This window comes from Pistacia vera, unplaced genomic scaffold (genome assembly GCF_008641045.1).
Source record: "Pistacia vera cultivar Batoury unplaced genomic scaffold, PisVer_v2 Contig570, whole genome shotgun sequence".
NCBI lineage: Eukaryota > Viridiplantae > Streptophyta > Magnoliopsida > Sapindales > Anacardiaceae > Pistacia > Pistacia vera.
The window spans coordinates 2,042,766-2,059,475 of NW_022196413.1; the positions used below are offsets into that span (position 1 = coordinate 2,042,766).

The window sequence follows — 16,710 nt, forward strand, 5'->3', positions numbered from 1 at the left end:
TGAATTAATGGCATATTCAAATTAAAAAATTTCCAACTTTTAAGAGAAAGGTCCATTACCTCAAAGCCTCAAAAAATAAAATAAAATTTTTTATAAATTAAAAGTTTGCAAGGCTAAAAAGACAAAAATACTGTATCTTGAAAAGCACAAAGCAAACCAAACCAAACATCCTTTCACTTTCCACCGTCTAAAGACTCTAAAGTCTAAACCCATTTTCTTCTGTTTCTTTCTGGCGGGAAGGAAAGGAATGAACCAAACACACCTGAGCTTATAATAAAAACCCTAGAACCTTGAAATCACTGTGTCTCATTTCCACCCCAGAAAATTTAACAAGAAAAAAGAAAGAACCAACTATTTTCTACCATGTACTGGCTAGCTACCAGAAACGCTGCCGTTACATTCCCAAAGTTGCGCTCACTTTCTCTGTTCCTTCGTTCCCCTGTTCTCAGTCACACTCCATTTCGCCCCTCCTCACTGTTTCTGTAATCTCCATTCTCTTATGTTTCATATATTTCTCTTGTTTATTCATTTTTTTTTTCTTACTAAAAAACCACAGAGCGTATTGAGTTGGGTTCTGGGTCATGCCTGTACCACTTTTTTAATTTCGTCTTCTTTAAGAATTAATGAATTTTCTATATATAAGAAGTTTACAAATGTATTTTTCTTTTATCGTTACTTTTAAATCTATTTATATCGTTTAAAGGATAATCTCTGCATCTCAAGAGAGAAAAAGATACAAGACATGTATGAGTTTTGTTATTGTGGGAACTTATGACTTGTAAGATATTCCAGAAATTGATGTTTGCTATCGTATCTGAGTATTTGAGAATGAACAATTGAACTGTGTTTAGTTGTAACAGCAGCCGCAGACAGTTTGGTCAGATTTATTTTTTCAAAGACCGGAAGGCTTCGAGAGGGATTACGAAAGCTTCGAAGAAAGTTAAAGTATCAAATGATAATGTTCTAAATGACAAGGATCTTTCCCACTTAATGTGGTGGCAAGAGGTAAAATTCTAATTATTGTATCTTGCCAAATTGGTTCTGCTTCTTTTGTTAAAGAATTTGATTTTGAAATGTAGTTGCTTCAGTAATATCTTATTGGTATATTTCATAGGATGTTGTCTTGACTCTTGAGTGTAGTGAAAATGTGATCAAGATTGCTGATTGCTTTGTTGTGTTTCAGCTGATGACCTTTATGTGATGTAACGGCAATTATTGCATACACATTAATATGGTCTTTCCGTTACACTACCATTTCGTTTCCTTAACCAAACAGTGAATGAAATCAAGTTTCAGTATTCTTCATTGCAGTCATTGACTTCTTCCTTACATTTATGATTCTGTTAAATTCTATGAGAATTAAACCAAACATGGGCTTACGTTTTTTTTTGTCTGTTATTGTAGAGGCTACAAACTTGCCGGAAACCTTCTACTCTTCATCTGGTTAAAAGGCTCAAATATTCCAATTTGCTCGGCTTGGATGTTAGCTTGAAAAATGGGAGGTCAGCTCTTATGATGTGTGAATTAACTATGAATATACCTCATGTATCTTTTCTTCTTTGAGATAAATAATTTCACCTCCACGAACTTCTATGAAATATTTGTTGCTTTTGTGGAGGAGGTGAAAGACTTTGCATTTTGAACTGAAAAAGTATTAGCCATAATGCAGTCTTAATCTACTCGTTTCAGCACAATAGGAGTTAAATTCTAGTAGAATAAATTGGGGACAACCTTCCATCAAATTTTGATGATTGGAACCTCCACAAGCAGACTTGGCCATTGATCATGTGCATCTTAACTCTTAAATCGCACAAACAATGCAACCTTAGGTAGCCGAGACATCTACTACTTAATTACCATCTTGGTATGCATGGCACAGTAATGAGACAAGCCACAGAAATCTTTTATCCTACTACCAGAAAGACCATGATGGAGGATGGTTTAGTTGTATGAAATTTTTTGAAAAGTTAGCAGTTACTTCTAGAACAATGTGATAAGTAGCAAGCCATCACACATTTGAATACCCTCAAGGATATCTAAAATTTTAGCTTTGAAGCACATGATAGGTTCTTTCTCGATTATCATAGTGAATTGTATTCATTGCAGTCTAAAAGAAGGAACACTCAATTGGGAGATGTTGCAGTTCAAGTCTAAGTTTCCTCGTGAAGTTCTGCTCTGCAGAGTATGTTAATATTGTCTCCTCTAAGCCTTACCGCTGTTCGGTTGTATATTCTAGTTTAAAGACCAATGACACTGTTTTTCTGTTGCATCTCTGAATACTGCCTTGGTTTTTTTAATTACATATTCATCTAGGATGGATAAAGCCCCCACTTCCACCTGTTTTTGGTTGGAAAGGAATCTTTTATAGATGCTTCTGTTCGGTGTTGGTTAAGTTTAGTTGTCCAATGATCGGGGCAATACGTGCTTTATGTATCAGGTTGGAGATTTTTATGAAGCCATTGGAATAGATGGTTGTATTCTTGTTGAGTTTGCTGGTTTGAATCCATTTGGTGGTTTGCGTCCGGAGAGCATACCAAAAGCCGGTTGCCCTGTCGTGGTATTGTGTTTATTCCCTCTGCATGTGAAGTTTTATTTCTATGTGTTCTGATTTTCTTTGCATTAAGGGATTTTGATGCCAAATATTGTGAATTGGTCATGTTCTTTCCTAACTTAAGGAGCAATGGATTTACAAAAAGCCTCCAACGCCATTTGCTTTCCTTGAATTGGTTTGTACTTTTAAGCATGATGTTGAAGAAATTTTGTGCAGCTAAGTTAGGGGATGGAAATGTTTGATCTTATAAGCACTATTCAAGGTGCTAGACTAAAAAGAAAATTGCTCGGAGAGAGAATTGGCCATCTAGAACAGTCCTTGGTGATTCACTGGCCATGTTGATCGTATGATGTTTTTCAGATGAAGGGGTGCTGAAACTTTGATATTAATTGATCGGGACTGTCAGCTGTGTTCTTGATCCTCAGAAATTGGAGCAACTACTTTTTGTCTGTTTCATTTTTATTTTCTTATGATTTCAATCGTCTACAGAAGACTAATTTTAGTTTATAATTTTGCCTGTGATAGATATATATAAGTTCAATTAATGATTATGATTCCATAAAAAAAACCTTCCCTTGTTAATGTAAATTTCTTCAACAACCTAAATTAGGTTCTTTGGACTTAAGCTGTGCTGTATAGGTGTTTCTTCTATATATACTATCATAAGTTATGTGCTCCATTTATTTATTTTGTTTATTCTATTTGATTGTCAATGCTAATGATAATGTTTATCAAATATCCTTTTGCAGAATCTACGACAAACTTTGGATGATTTGACACGTAATGGCTATTCAGTTGTGAGTTTAGTGCTCATCATGATATTATGCTTCTATAATTGCGTGACTGGACATTTACTCTTTTATTCGTTTGTATTCTACCATGGTGATAAGCTCTATTGAGAAACTGAATTTCCTTATGTGATTATTTTCTCTACTAAGATGCTGTTCTAAACCCACGTTCCCTGAATCATGTGCGAATGATTTACACACAGACACTATTATTATATACCTATATACTACCATTGGATAGATAAGCCCAATTTTAGAGATTGACCTCTCTTACTGATATTTGTCCCTAATAGTAAGAAGCTGTTCTCAAGCCAGGTTCCCTGGATCCATGTGTTCCTTGTTGGGACTGGTGAAGAAGTGTTCTCAGTTAGACTTCAAGACTCTTGCTCTTGTTGTCCAACTACTAACTTTGGGGTAATAACGACATATGAATTGCCTGCTCATCGAAGCCTTGCCATTCTATTGAAAAAGAGAAGGTGGAAAGTGTTTGTCCTCGCTAATTGAAAATATTAATAAACGATTTTTTTCATTGGAATTTAGAGTGGTATGATCAAATTTCTGATTTTGGAGTTATGACAGCGAGTAGATCATGCTATCCAGAACATTAAAAAGGAAGCAATAGAAGCTTTTGTTTTGGGAGAACATTAAATAGCCTTTGGATTATTGGATATTTTATGTGGTAGAACTAACAACTGTCATCATGGCAACGATGGACTTGGAAATTTACATATATCTAGAGAAGTTAAAGCTGTAAATTAAGTCTCAATTTCTTTATACTGTTTCCTAATATTTAAATGCTCAGTTCTACTGGTCATTATCTAGGGTGGTAAGCATGGCATTTGGGCAATCAAGTTCCTGGGTTTCAGTTGTAAGAGATACCAATTCATATAAAAATGCTTAATACTAGGACATATCTGAATCACCCTGCTTAGGACCATTCTTTAGCAGGATCTCAACTGCATGATGGTTGCTGTAGAAGTATGTTGAGCGTATGCCTTGTCTATCCTTAATGACTGAAAGAAGTGAAAAATATAGACCTTCCAATGAAGATTTCCTTGGGGCCAAAGTTTAACGTCTCTATATTTTTTGGGTTATAGTCCAAGACTAATTGTTGCTTTTATGTAGTGTAATCTTCTGCAAATCTTGTGAAATTATGCGCTCGTTGTAGAGTAAAGTACTTTTACTTTTATTTATTAATTCCTCAAAAATTTTCAAAATATTTCCTGGTTCTCATGTGCATGTTTTATTTAGTCTATGTGCTAAACATATCTCCGAAGGTGTTAATAGACAGCCGTTTTATTCTTCCCCTGCCAATTAGCTTCTTTCTGCCTTTGATTACTGTAGACATGTCAAAGCATGAAGTCTATCTGACAAGTCATTCAATGGTTGTCTTTTGGCCTTTGTAGTGCATAGTGGAGGAAGTTCAAGGTCCAACACAAGCTCGTTCTCGTAAAAGCCGTTTTATATCTGGGTAATAACATGCTAACGACAGAGTATTTTGTGATTCTTTTTGTAGATCAATTCTCTAATTAAAAATTCCAAACAAACTTTTTCTTCAGTTTTCACATATCAAATTTCCAGTTGTCCTTTAAATCTTAATTTAGGATACTGTGTGATTGTCACTTTAATTATTTTAAAATGTTGCCAACTCAACTCACTGGCTAAGAGAGAGAATGAGGATCCATTCAATTACTCTAATCTGCTGCGGGTTTTGTTGCACATTTCTAAAGCAATTCATTCACAAAGTTTTCTTTAATTGTGGTGAAGAAGGGAAATTTTTTTTCTCATATCCAGGAGTATGTTCTGGTTTAATGCAAATGTATGATGTCATTTTTAAGAGATGGTGATCTGTACAGTGGAATTGGCTATAAGAAGCTAATTAGGATCTGGATATGGTTTGGTTATCACGTCTCTATTGTGTGCTGGTTGATTATTGTTAAAGTTCTGAAGTATACAAGCATTATTGATTAGCTTTTAAATTTAAATAGCAAAAGAAAAAAGAAGAATCAAATAGTAAATTAACAAATTTAAATTGGTTTCCATATTCTCTTAGAGCAACACTAGCTGGGGAGCCTCATTTTGCTTCTTTTAAGTCTTTTGTATCTACACATTTATTGACATTATCTATGTTTTATGTATTGAAAGGCATAAAGATTTTTCTCATAGTTAAATCCCTTTATTGTGGTTTAGATAGCATATCTGCATGCAACTTACTGGCATTTAATGGAGACATCAGCCATTATCTAAATTATAACCTGAAAGAAGTCATACTTTGAAATCCTAAATAGAAATAGGGTAAAAGTGTGAATGGTTTTTCTTTATATTAGAAAAATTTGGCTGAATCAATTTCACCTTAGGACATTGAGGATTCATTAAATCAAAGTCTTGTCATCAATTATTTGAATATAAGCTGTATTTTCTTATAGGATTCTAAAACATTTCAATTGTGTCAATTTTCTTTCATATTTTTGAGGCAATTGGGAGCATAGATGGATAAGTTACTTGTACTACGAATATTTAAATATTTATCAAGCAGGGTTATACATATATATACTTTTTAGCTAGTTCTCTTGACAATTCTTGGCATGCATATCTTACTCTAACTTAGATTTTTAAGTATGCAGGCATGCACATCCAGGCAGTCCTTATGTATTTGGACTTGTTGGAATTGATCACGATCTTGACTTTCCAGAGCCAATGCCTGTTGTTGGTACGAACATATTACATATTGCTATATTAAATAAATTGTTATTCTCTAAACAGTGTGTTTAACTTTTATTGTTTATGGTTATGATTTGATTTTGTTCCCTTCATTGCTCATCACCATATGTTGTCCCTTTTATGTGGTAGTTGATGTTTAGGGTAACATGTTCTTCTGCTCCATTTTCGTCATGCATAAAACCTGAATTAGGTGTAAGTTTAGTTACGTAATTTAGTCATCATTTGCTTACTTCTTAATTATTAAATCCAAGAAAATCTCCATAATGCGAAGTTGTTTGGACTCCTGTTTATCGCACATTTTATTACCTGAAATTACTCACTTTTCTCATATTTTCCCCCCTTAAATAGAAACATGTTGTGCAAGCTTATTAGATCTTTTACATGCTGATACCATAATTACATTTTCTTTCTTTTGTGCACTTGACTTTCAATGCTACTAAATTGCTTGTTTATTCTGCATGCTCTTCTGTTAAGGATTCTTGATGACTTACTCCTTCAAATTTATTCTGACAGGAATATCTCGTTCGGCAAGGGGGTATTGCATAATTTTAGTCTTAGAAACTATGAAGACATATTGTTCAGAGGATGGTCTAACTGAAGATGCTTTAGTTACCAAGCTACGTACTTGTCGATACCATCACCTATTTCTGCATACATCCTTGAGACAGAATACATCAGGTTTACATTTCTTCTGTTTCATCCCCAAAAGACATTTATGCTTTGTTCAAAGTAATGAAGCTTTGCAAGATATATCTGATGGCAATCATTGAAGCCTGTCTTAAGTGAGTGTCCAAAAATTCTGCATGAATTGTCCTTATGACATTGATGCAAGTAGACATTCATGAACTTTTTGTCTTTTGGTTGGATTACTCCTGTACAATCCTGTGTTAGGAATGTGGCCCTTACACCTTCTTTTTAACTTTCTTAATATAATATTATCTATTAGATAAAGTAAAATAAAACAGAGAGTGCTGTTAAATTTGATTTAAGTATGCATACTAAGAAATTTTAGAGAAACCCTGTTTGTTATTTATCCTCAAGTTGTTGACATCATGGCTTAAGGGACATTTCCAGTTTTAACACTTATCTTTGTGAATGATATGTAGGCAGTTTTTTAATCTTTAATATACCCTTTGTTTCTGTGGGCAACTTATTCAATATTTGTGTATCTCAAATGCAAATCTTCTTTGTTTTGCATTATAATAAAAAAAAGAATGTCTTCCACTTTTTTTTCTCTCTAAGTTGTGTATCATAAATTTGTGGGAAAGCTAATTCTTTTTTGTTTTACATATGTTATATAAAAAGATATCATGTTGCTTGTTGTATTAGAGAAAGAAAAATTTTAGTCTTAAAATTAGGGATTACTGACCTTTTATTGTCAATTTTCCCAGCTGTAAAGGATTTAATTACTTTTTCTGGATGCCCAATCACATATTAAGTTCCTTACTGCATTAGAAGTGTCATTGTAGGAACTTGCCGTTGGGGAGAATATGGTGAGGGAGGCCTACTGTGGGGAGAATGTAATTCCAGACTTTTTCAATGGTTTGAAGGCAATCCAGTCACTGACCTTTTGTTTAAGGTTCAGATTTCTAATACTATCTCTCAACATATATTAGCCTTTTTCTTTTTTGTGATTATTATATTTTTTGGAAAATAGACCTATGCTATATAGATTCTTTTATGATCCTTTAGATAAATTTTAACTTTTGTAGAAAGCTTGTGCACTCTTTTGTGATTATTTTTTCAATCAATGACATTTTCATAGTTTCTTCTCTCTCTCTCTCTCTCTCTCTCTCTCTCTCTATATATATATATATATATATATATGAAAAACGAAAATTCATCTTATACTGTAGTATTATTCTATGTTTCTCTGCAGGTGAAGGAAGTTTATGGTCTTGAAAATGAAGTTACATTCAGAAATGTTACTGTGCCTTATGAAAATAGGCCCCGCCCTTTATATCTAGGAACAGCCACACAAATTGGTTAGTGTAAGTTTATTTAGAATCTGTTATACTTAATGTTCATCTAATTTTGAGTAACATAAAGTAGTATTGCTCTGTGTGCTGCATACTTCTAGGTGCCATACCAACTGAGGGAATACCATCTTTGTTAAAGGTGTTGCTTCCATCAAACTGCACTGGACTACCTGTATTGTGAGTGAGATATTTTATTTGTGTTTTTTAGTTTTGTTTTTTTTATTTATATATATACCTGAAGAGGACTTATAATTGTTTTTTTTTTTTCTCATTTTGGATGACTTAATAATTTTGCATGATTCTAGTTATGAACAATTGGCTGTTGTTTTATTGTAGCTAATTTTATTGATTATGAGATAAAAAAGGGTGAAAGTCAAATGCACACGTGAACAAACAGACTATATAAAAGGTTTTATATGGCAGCTTCATGGGGATTTCAATAATATTTTTGCATCAGGATTCTGATATATCACTGGTCCTTCTTAAGTGTTTGTGTATAGTTCTCTTATCCATTGTCCAATGCATTGGGCTCATCTCATGGAGGGAAAAGCAAAAATGTTTTCTTGCAGCCAAGGGTCAACAGGATTCTTGAATATTTTTTCTTTGGTTTACCTTTGGCTTATGTTGGGAAGGCTAAGAGATTCTGAGCTGAATAAATTATTTGATACTTTTAACTTAATTTGAATCTTGCTGTCTATGAAACTTGAATAGTTTGAAACCAGAATGGTAAGCATGGTACAGCAGATTTAAACTATTTAGAGCAGTATAATAATATTTCACTCCTCAGTTTGTTAAATTTTGATCTCTCAGGTATGTCAGAGATCTTCTCCTCAATCCTCCTGCTTATGAGATTGCATCCACAATTCAAGGTGAGTTGTGATAAGCAATATACTTAGGTGCATCATCTGATTATAATAGAAATTTCTTTTCCTCTTTTATTTTGTGGGTAAATTTTGTTCTAAGCCATGGTCTTTGTGCAGCAATAGGCAAACTTATGAGCAACGTGACATGTTCAATTCCTGAGTTTACATGTGTTTCACCTGCCAAGGTTAGGTTTAATTACACTGAATAGCTATGATGCAAAAATAACTTTGCATATATAACTTTACTTTTGGCACTTTTCTAAATTTTTTTCGTATTTGATTCTGTTTTTAACCTTATGGCATATGCTTGATTATTTTTGGATTATATGTTGTCTGACAATTTGTAATAGATGGTAAATTTAAGAGTTTCTCATTTCAAAAATAAGGTTTTCAGTTCTTTGTAGAGTGGAGCATGCATAATATACTTTATATAAGCACACTCAGATGCAACTAAGTGATTTGCATCTAAAGCGTATTGTTGCTTTCTTTCTGGTTAACATAGAGTCATGGTAAGCTTTGTTACCAAATTATGTTACTGATCTTCAATAGCTGAAGCTCTACTTATGGTCAAAGAACTTTGTCAATGTATATAGTGAATTTTAAACAATGCAATTAGTGTGTATTAAATTTGGCTCTTCACAACCATTAGAGCTGCATGCCTTAGTTCTGACATGCTGAAAGTGCTTGTCTTTAGTACCATCTAGAAACGCTAGAGTTTTTATGCCTTAGTTTCTCATTAGAGTTGCATCCTTGCTCTAACTTTGCATGCCAAAATATAACCTTTTATGCACATTGTCATTGTTATTTCTTTTTGGTTCATTCATACTTTTGTATCTGATCCCAGTTACTTTTGTGTTGTACAGCTTGTGAAGCTACTTGAATTGAGGGAGGCCAATCATATTGAGTTTTGTAGAATAAAAAATGTACTTGATGAAACCTTGCACATGTATGGAAACTCTGAGCTTAATGAAATCCTGAAATTGTTGATGGATCCAACCTGGGTTTCAACAGGGTTGAAAATTGACTTTGAGACATTTGTAAGTATTAATGTTTTCTCATGTGTATTGTTCAATACAATGATGAAAAAAGAAATATGTACATATACTTGGAGGCTTGACTCAATTCAGATGGATTCTGAAATAAATGTTGATCAGCTCTAGAAAATTTGTAGCCCAGCTAGAAATTGGATTGAACTGTCTAGTATTGCATTGAGGGTATAAGAGGATTTTTCAGAATTTAACTATAGATGTGTTTATTTTGCATCTTAACCGGATATCTAAATTTCATTATTCTGTAGTAGAGCTTTGCTTCGGTTATTTAACTTCACCTGCTTTTGGCGCCAATTTTTATCTCTATTTTGTTATAATTGAATTTTTCGGATGCCAAATACAGTTGAGTCAGGTTTTCTGTACGGTGCTTTAGATCTCTTTTAACTTGTTACACTTAAGATCTTTGTTGTAGCAATGAAATTGCCTGGCATGTGCCACTTGTCATTCCCTATCATGTTAACTGTGAATTCCATGGCATATTGGTAGCCCTTAAAATAAATCAAATTTTGATTTGCTTACTTCTGATCATTGTTGGGTGACCTGACAAGGGGATTATGATGGACTACAATTTGATACATAGTGGAGCCCTATATGAGTAGAATGGTGCAGAACGATATATGTAGCCAACCATGAGTGATTGGCATGCAATAAGACTACTGTGGCCATATTTTTTAATTGTCAGATGTGATGATAAGCACCCCAAGATAGAGATTATTTATCTTAAGATTGCTCTGTAGAGATTTTCTTTTAACATGTTATTAAGTCTGAGATGAATGTCTTTACATTTTAAAGATTTTTTGCGGTCGTAATTCTTAAACTTTAGTATGTCATTTTAACTTAATGTTGTTGGATGGTTGGGAAGGTTGGTGCTTAGCATGTACGTGCTTGTTCTTTTGATCTATTGTTTTGGTATCTACCATGGATTTCTAGATGGTTGCTATAAAATTAATTTGAAAATTATTTACGTTGATGATGATTCTACCAAGACAATGATTTGAAAATAGTGTAATCAATATGGGTCACAATTATATTTATTGAAAATTTTGACATCTTGCATTGCAATATATGTAATTTGAGGTGTATTTGTTATCTTCAGGTTAAGGAATGCGAATGTGCTTCAGTCAGAATTGGTGAAATGATCTCTCTTGATGGTGAAAGTGATCAAAAGATAAGTTCCTATAATGGCATTCCGAGTGATTTTTTTGAGGATATGGAATGTCTGTGGAAAAGGCGTGTGAAGAGGACCCACATTGAAGAAGAAATTGCAGAAGTCGAAAAGGCTGCTGAGGCCTTGTCATTAGCAGTAAGTCTGAGAACTATACCCTTTTTTTTTTCCTGTTATGAATAGATATCTTCAATTTTATTTTTCTTACTGACATTTTCATGCTGCATTAACACTTGTGGCCAAACAAATGACATTGTTATACGAAAAGATTAATACATAGTGTCATTGTTGTGACTTGAAGGATTTGAAGTTTTACTTGATTTTTAAGCGGCTAGGCAAATTTCTACTACAAACTGAGATACTGCCATAATAAAACTTTGAAAAACAAATTTGATGAATAAGCAATTATTGTTTGTCCTTTGTGATGTCCAAATTTTATTGACATAAGCTTTAAACTTTATTGTTTTTACAAGTGTGTGCTACATCAACACAACATTGTACTTGACAAGTATTGAGATGAGTAGAAGAGGTGTGATGCTATATTATCATGTAATTTTGTGTTCCTTCCCGTGAGAAATATGTTATTTACAAAGTAGTTGCTGAGACAGTCTGCATATCATCACAACAGTAGTGCAAGATATAAAATTTTTGCTTTTTGATCCATCATTTCCTTCCTGCTAAACGTATGGTATTCTTCCTTGCATCAGTTAAATTTAAACTTCATAAATCTAAATGACATTTTCTTTTAAATTTTGATGATGCTTGCACACTCATATAAATATATGGGTTAGAACCATTGACACCACATTTTTTTAGATAAATTATGATGCAAGTTGTGAACCATTAAATAAACACTTTGAATGGTTGACATTACATTTAATTTGCAGCGCTTCCAAAATGCATTAATAGTGCATGTTATGTTTAATGTCAACCGTCTAAAGTGCATTGACTCAATGGTCTAAATAGTCATAATTTGTCTTTAAAAAAAAAAAAATGATTTCATTGTGTGTGTGTATGTATAATATATTATGTGTTCTAGCGTGTTTTCTTACCCAAATGCTTATTATATTCTCTTATATATTTGGGCATTAGGTTACTGAAGATTTTCTTCCTATTTTCTCAAGAATAAAAGCTACTACAGCCCCACTTGGTGGTCCAAGGGGGGAAATTTTATACGCTAGAGAGCATGAAGCTGTATGGTTTAAGGGAAGGCGATTTAGACCAGCAGTATGGGCTGGTACCCCTGGGGAAGAACAAATTAAACAGCTTAAGCCCGCTATAGATTCTAAAGGTAGAAAAGTTGGAGAAGAATGGTTTAGCACAATGAAGGTTGAAGATGCTTTATTGAGGTGGGTTTTTTTGTAGGATACCAGAGAAGTTTATTTTGTGATTTGTTGGTAAATTACACTATTTTTGTTGCAGGTACCATGAGGCAGGTGCCAAGGCAAAAGCAAAGGTCTTGGAATTGTTGAGAGGACTTTCTTCAGAGTTGCAAACTAAAATTAATATCCTTGTGTTTGCTTCAATGCTTCTTGTTATTGCAAAGGCATTATTTGCTCATGTGAGGTTGGTACACATTTTTAATAGATATCATATGATCTCTTAGTTTTTCTACTTACGTTAATAGTACATAACAATATATGTTATAGAAAGCTATAGTAGATTTACAGTCTAGTGGTTGATTTAACAAACACAAGCTGGAATTTCTATACTATTGATATATGTCTGTATTGGGTTATGGTAATATTCTAACCAAAGGTAGAAACTACGTTCTGATAAGGTAGGCTGTATATTCGTAATATTCTGGCGTACAAATTTCAAGGACAATGTTGTTGCCTTTGGGAGAGGAAAGAAAACTAAAACTCTTTAAAGATGTTTGTTTCTGCTATTGTTTGGCTGATGACTTGAAAATAATAACCTGCTTTTTGGTGAGAAAAGAGATGAAAGCATGAGCAAGTTGTGGAAAACAATTCACTTTTTTTATTCCTTTCAGGCTTTGGTTGCTAAGGAATTTCAAGATTCTTCATTTTTCTTTATTTATCTCAACTAGAAGGGGGTTTTGGGTTTTGGTTCAAGTGAGAAATGATGATTATTTGCTGCAGGATGTATGGATTTGTTTCTCGTTGGTTTTTTGATTCAAAGAATACTTAATACAGAGTTTGTAGTTTCTTATAAAAAACAATAGAAAAAACATATAAAAAAGAAAGAAAGAAAAGAAAGAAGAATAATGATGGTAATGGAAGAATAAAGTAGTATGCTNGGGGTTTTGGGTTTTGGTTCAAGTGAGAAATGATGATTATTTGCTGCAGGATGTATGGATTTGTTTCTCATTGGTTTTTTGATTCAAAGAATACTTAATACAGAGTTTGTAGTTTCTTATAAAAAACAATAGAAAAAACATATAAAAAAGAAAGAAAGAAAAGAAAGAAGAATAATGATGGTAATGGAAGAATAAAGTAGTATGCTAACGCTCCTTCCTGATTCTTATACTGATAGTCTTTTTTGTTTAAAAAAAAAATAACACCAAAAGCATCTTTCTGCTTGTAATGCCTACAATTTATAGGAGTGTCACCTAACGGTAAATATAAGCTAATAAAAAAAGATTTAAGTAATCCTTAAATATGATAATGATTAAACAAAATAAAACAGCTTAAAATATAAATCTTAAAACTTTGAGATTGGCCACTTAATCTGTAGAGATCTTGTAATGCTGTCTGCTATGGTTCCCTTGGGCTGGTTTGCCTGAATCCTTTCGCAATATTAACTTGTCCACTGGTTGCCATTTATTAGCAAACAGTCAATGAATAAAATCACTGATTCTTATTTAATCAACACTTCTATCTGTGTCTTTTGTATGCACGCCTGCTAAATGATTGTAAGTATTGGAAGTACCACCATGTCAATGTCATGACTTTTCCTTGCTATTTTTGGCAACTATTTTCTAATACCTCCTTTATTGTTATTTTGCAGTGAAGGTAGGAGAAGGAAATGGGTTTTCCCTACACTTGTTGGGTTCAACAGTTCTGAGGTAGTATTAAACTATTTTTTTCTCTTTATATTGATGGGAAACTGAAAAAAGTTAGTATTGATTGAATAGTTTACAAAGCAAGTAAACAAACTAAATGTGGTGCATTATCAATGAATATGTATTATTATTATTATTATTATTATTATTATTTTTATCTCTTCTATGTTTGGATATGTAATATCTGGGTATTTTTATCTAGCAAAGCATTTAAGCTGTATTTCTATGAAAACACATTCGTGGTACTTAATTTCAATGTTTGGAATGCAGACTATAAAACCACTCAACGGAGCAAATAGCTTGAAGATGATTGGTTTATCACCATATTGGTTTGATGTAGCTGAAGGCAGTGCTATTCATAATACAGTTGACATGCAGTCATTGTTTCTCTTGACGGGTCCAAATGGGGGTGGTAAATCTAGTTTGCTGCGATCCATTTGTGCTGCTGCATTACTTGGAATATGTGGATTTATGGTGCCTGCAGAGTCAGCCTTAATTCCTTACTTAGATGCTATTATGCTCCACATGAAATCTTATGATAGCCCTGCTGATGGAAAAAGTTCATTTCAGGTATGGTAGTTCATTATGCCATATTTTAGCTGTTCATATGTAAATCTCATTCCATAGGTTTTTATGGCAAGATATCTACATTTACTAATTTGCAACATATTTTGCAAAATCCTAAAGAATTCTTGTATTAATATTGTGTTGCTCCTCCAACATTTTTACTTCAGACATACAGTTGAGGTTAGTACATTATTATTTTAATCAGTTTCAATGGCTCAGGTAGAAATGTCTGAGGTTCGGTCTATTATTACTGGAGCAACTTCCAGAAGTCTTGTGCTCATAGATGAAATTTGTCGAGGAACAGAAACAGCGAAAGGAACCTGTATTGCTGGTAGTATTATTGAGACTCTTGATAAAATTGGTTGTCTAGGAATTGTGTCCACTCACTTGCATGGAATCTTTGATTTACCGCTTAATACCAAGAACACCATGTACAAAGCAATGGGAACAGAATATGTTGATGGAAAGACAAAACCAACTTGGAAGTTAATAGATGGGATCTGTAGAGAAAGCCTTGCATTTGAAACAGCTAAAAAGGAAGGAGTTCCTGAGACAATAATTCAAAGAGCTGAAGACCTTTATCTGTCGGTTTATGCAAAAGAGAATTCTTCAGAAAGAAGTGACAGGAAAGGATCGCAAGTGTGTTCTGAAACAAGGATTGATTGTTCTGTTGAAGCTGATCTCCATTTTAATAACATTGGTGTGGGATCTGTCCATCATAAGATTGAGTCAATGATGACAATGGAAGTCTTACATAAGGAAATCAATAGAGCTGTCACTGTAATTTGTCAGAAGAAGTTGATTGAGCTAAATAAGCAGAAAAACACATCTGAAATTGCTGGGGTAAAGTGTGTCTCCATTGCTGCTAAGGAGCAGCCACCTCCATCGGTTATAGGTGCTTCATGCGTCTATGTGATGCTGAGACCTGACAAGAAACTATATGTTGGACAGGTACTTCTCTGACTTACCTTGTGATTATGTTTCTTACAACTATAAGGTGGAATAGAAAAGCTTCAAATCAGTTTTACTTCATAAAGATCACTTGCACTGTAAAATGTCATGGAAATGAAGGTTTGTTTCAGTCAAAGACTGAAAATGCCAAAAGGGTTTTAATGCTCAAATGGCCTAACTAAATCAATAAGGTGACTAGAAACCTTATGTTTCAGCATTTGTTGCAATGCTATTTTTCTTTATATTGAATGGTTTATTGATAATGAACTTGAAGTATTTATTTATATCTTCTTCTCTTCATTTGTGGTTGTCAGACTGATGATCTCGACGGCCGAATCCGTTCTCATCGATCAAAAGAAGGAATGCAGACTGCCTCTTTCCTTTATTTCATAGTCCCGGGGAAGAGCGTAGCATGCCAAATTGAAACTCTTCTCATCAACCAGCTATATAATCAAGGCTTCCCTCTGGCCAACATTGCTGATGGCAAGCATCGGAATTTTGGCACATCAAATCAATTTGCAGAAACTTTGACTGTTCATTAATGAATCAGAATCCTTGACCCTACATTTTGTACAAGATGCTTTAGTTTGTGTGTTCCCATCTTATGTATATTCAGTGTAAAAAAATCATGTGGCAGTGGCTGCAACAATTTTGTATTTGATTCCAGTTGCAGTTTCAGCTGTCTCTGTCTCACATGGCAAGAAAAAATAACTGTTTATTTCATTGCCAGGGTACTTAATGTAGCTTTTGATGCTTGTATTGTATATTAATTCATTTCCTGAATCTGAGTGAGTGTTGCCAATTATATCCATGTCATAAGCTGCTCATTCTGATTGCTTTTTCTTATATTTATATGAATTCTAAATTTTGGAGTGTTTTAGAGAAATAGAATATGAGGTAATTGATTGAAAATTTCAGTGATTTCTCTATATTTATACTAAACTCAAATTTTCAACTATTAAGCTTAATAATCAACAAATATTATCAAATCTGAAATTATTTTAATACCTTGTCTAAAATTATTATTTCAGAAAGAAAGTGATTTTTAGTC

General features: G+C 33.4%; 1 protein-coding gene across 2 annotated transcripts; it reads left to right on the top strand.

Annotated features, from left to right (window-relative positions):
• The first annotated feature begins 239 nt into the window (after positions 1–239).
• On the top strand, positions 240–16,456 carry LOC116109048 (DNA mismatch repair protein MSH1, mitochondrial). 2 transcript variants are annotated; one of them, XM_031395304.1, is made up of 22 exons: positions 240–482; positions 861–1,005; positions 1,405–1,502; positions 2,107–2,182; positions 2,438–2,557; positions 3,301–3,348; positions 4,746–4,810; positions 5,964–6,049; positions 6,574–6,738; positions 7,530–7,639; positions 7,940–8,045; positions 8,141–8,216; positions 8,850–8,908; positions 9,020–9,087; positions 9,766–9,939; positions 11,048–11,254; positions 12,209–12,465; positions 12,539–12,682; positions 14,087–14,144; positions 14,412–14,711; positions 14,928–15,659; positions 15,974–16,456. In XM_031395304.1, the coding sequence occupies exons 1-22, from the start codon at positions 364–366 to the stop codon at positions 16,199–16,201; spliced, it is 3,441 nt and encodes a 1,146-aa protein (XP_031251164.1). In that variant the 5' UTR covers positions 240–363; the 3' UTR covers positions 16,202–16,456. The 2 variants fall into 2 exon arrangements, with proteins under 2 accessions (XP_031251164.1, XP_031251165.1); XM_031395305.1 differs by having other exon boundaries at positions 864–1,005.
• Positions 16,457–16,710: the final 254 nt, after the last annotated feature.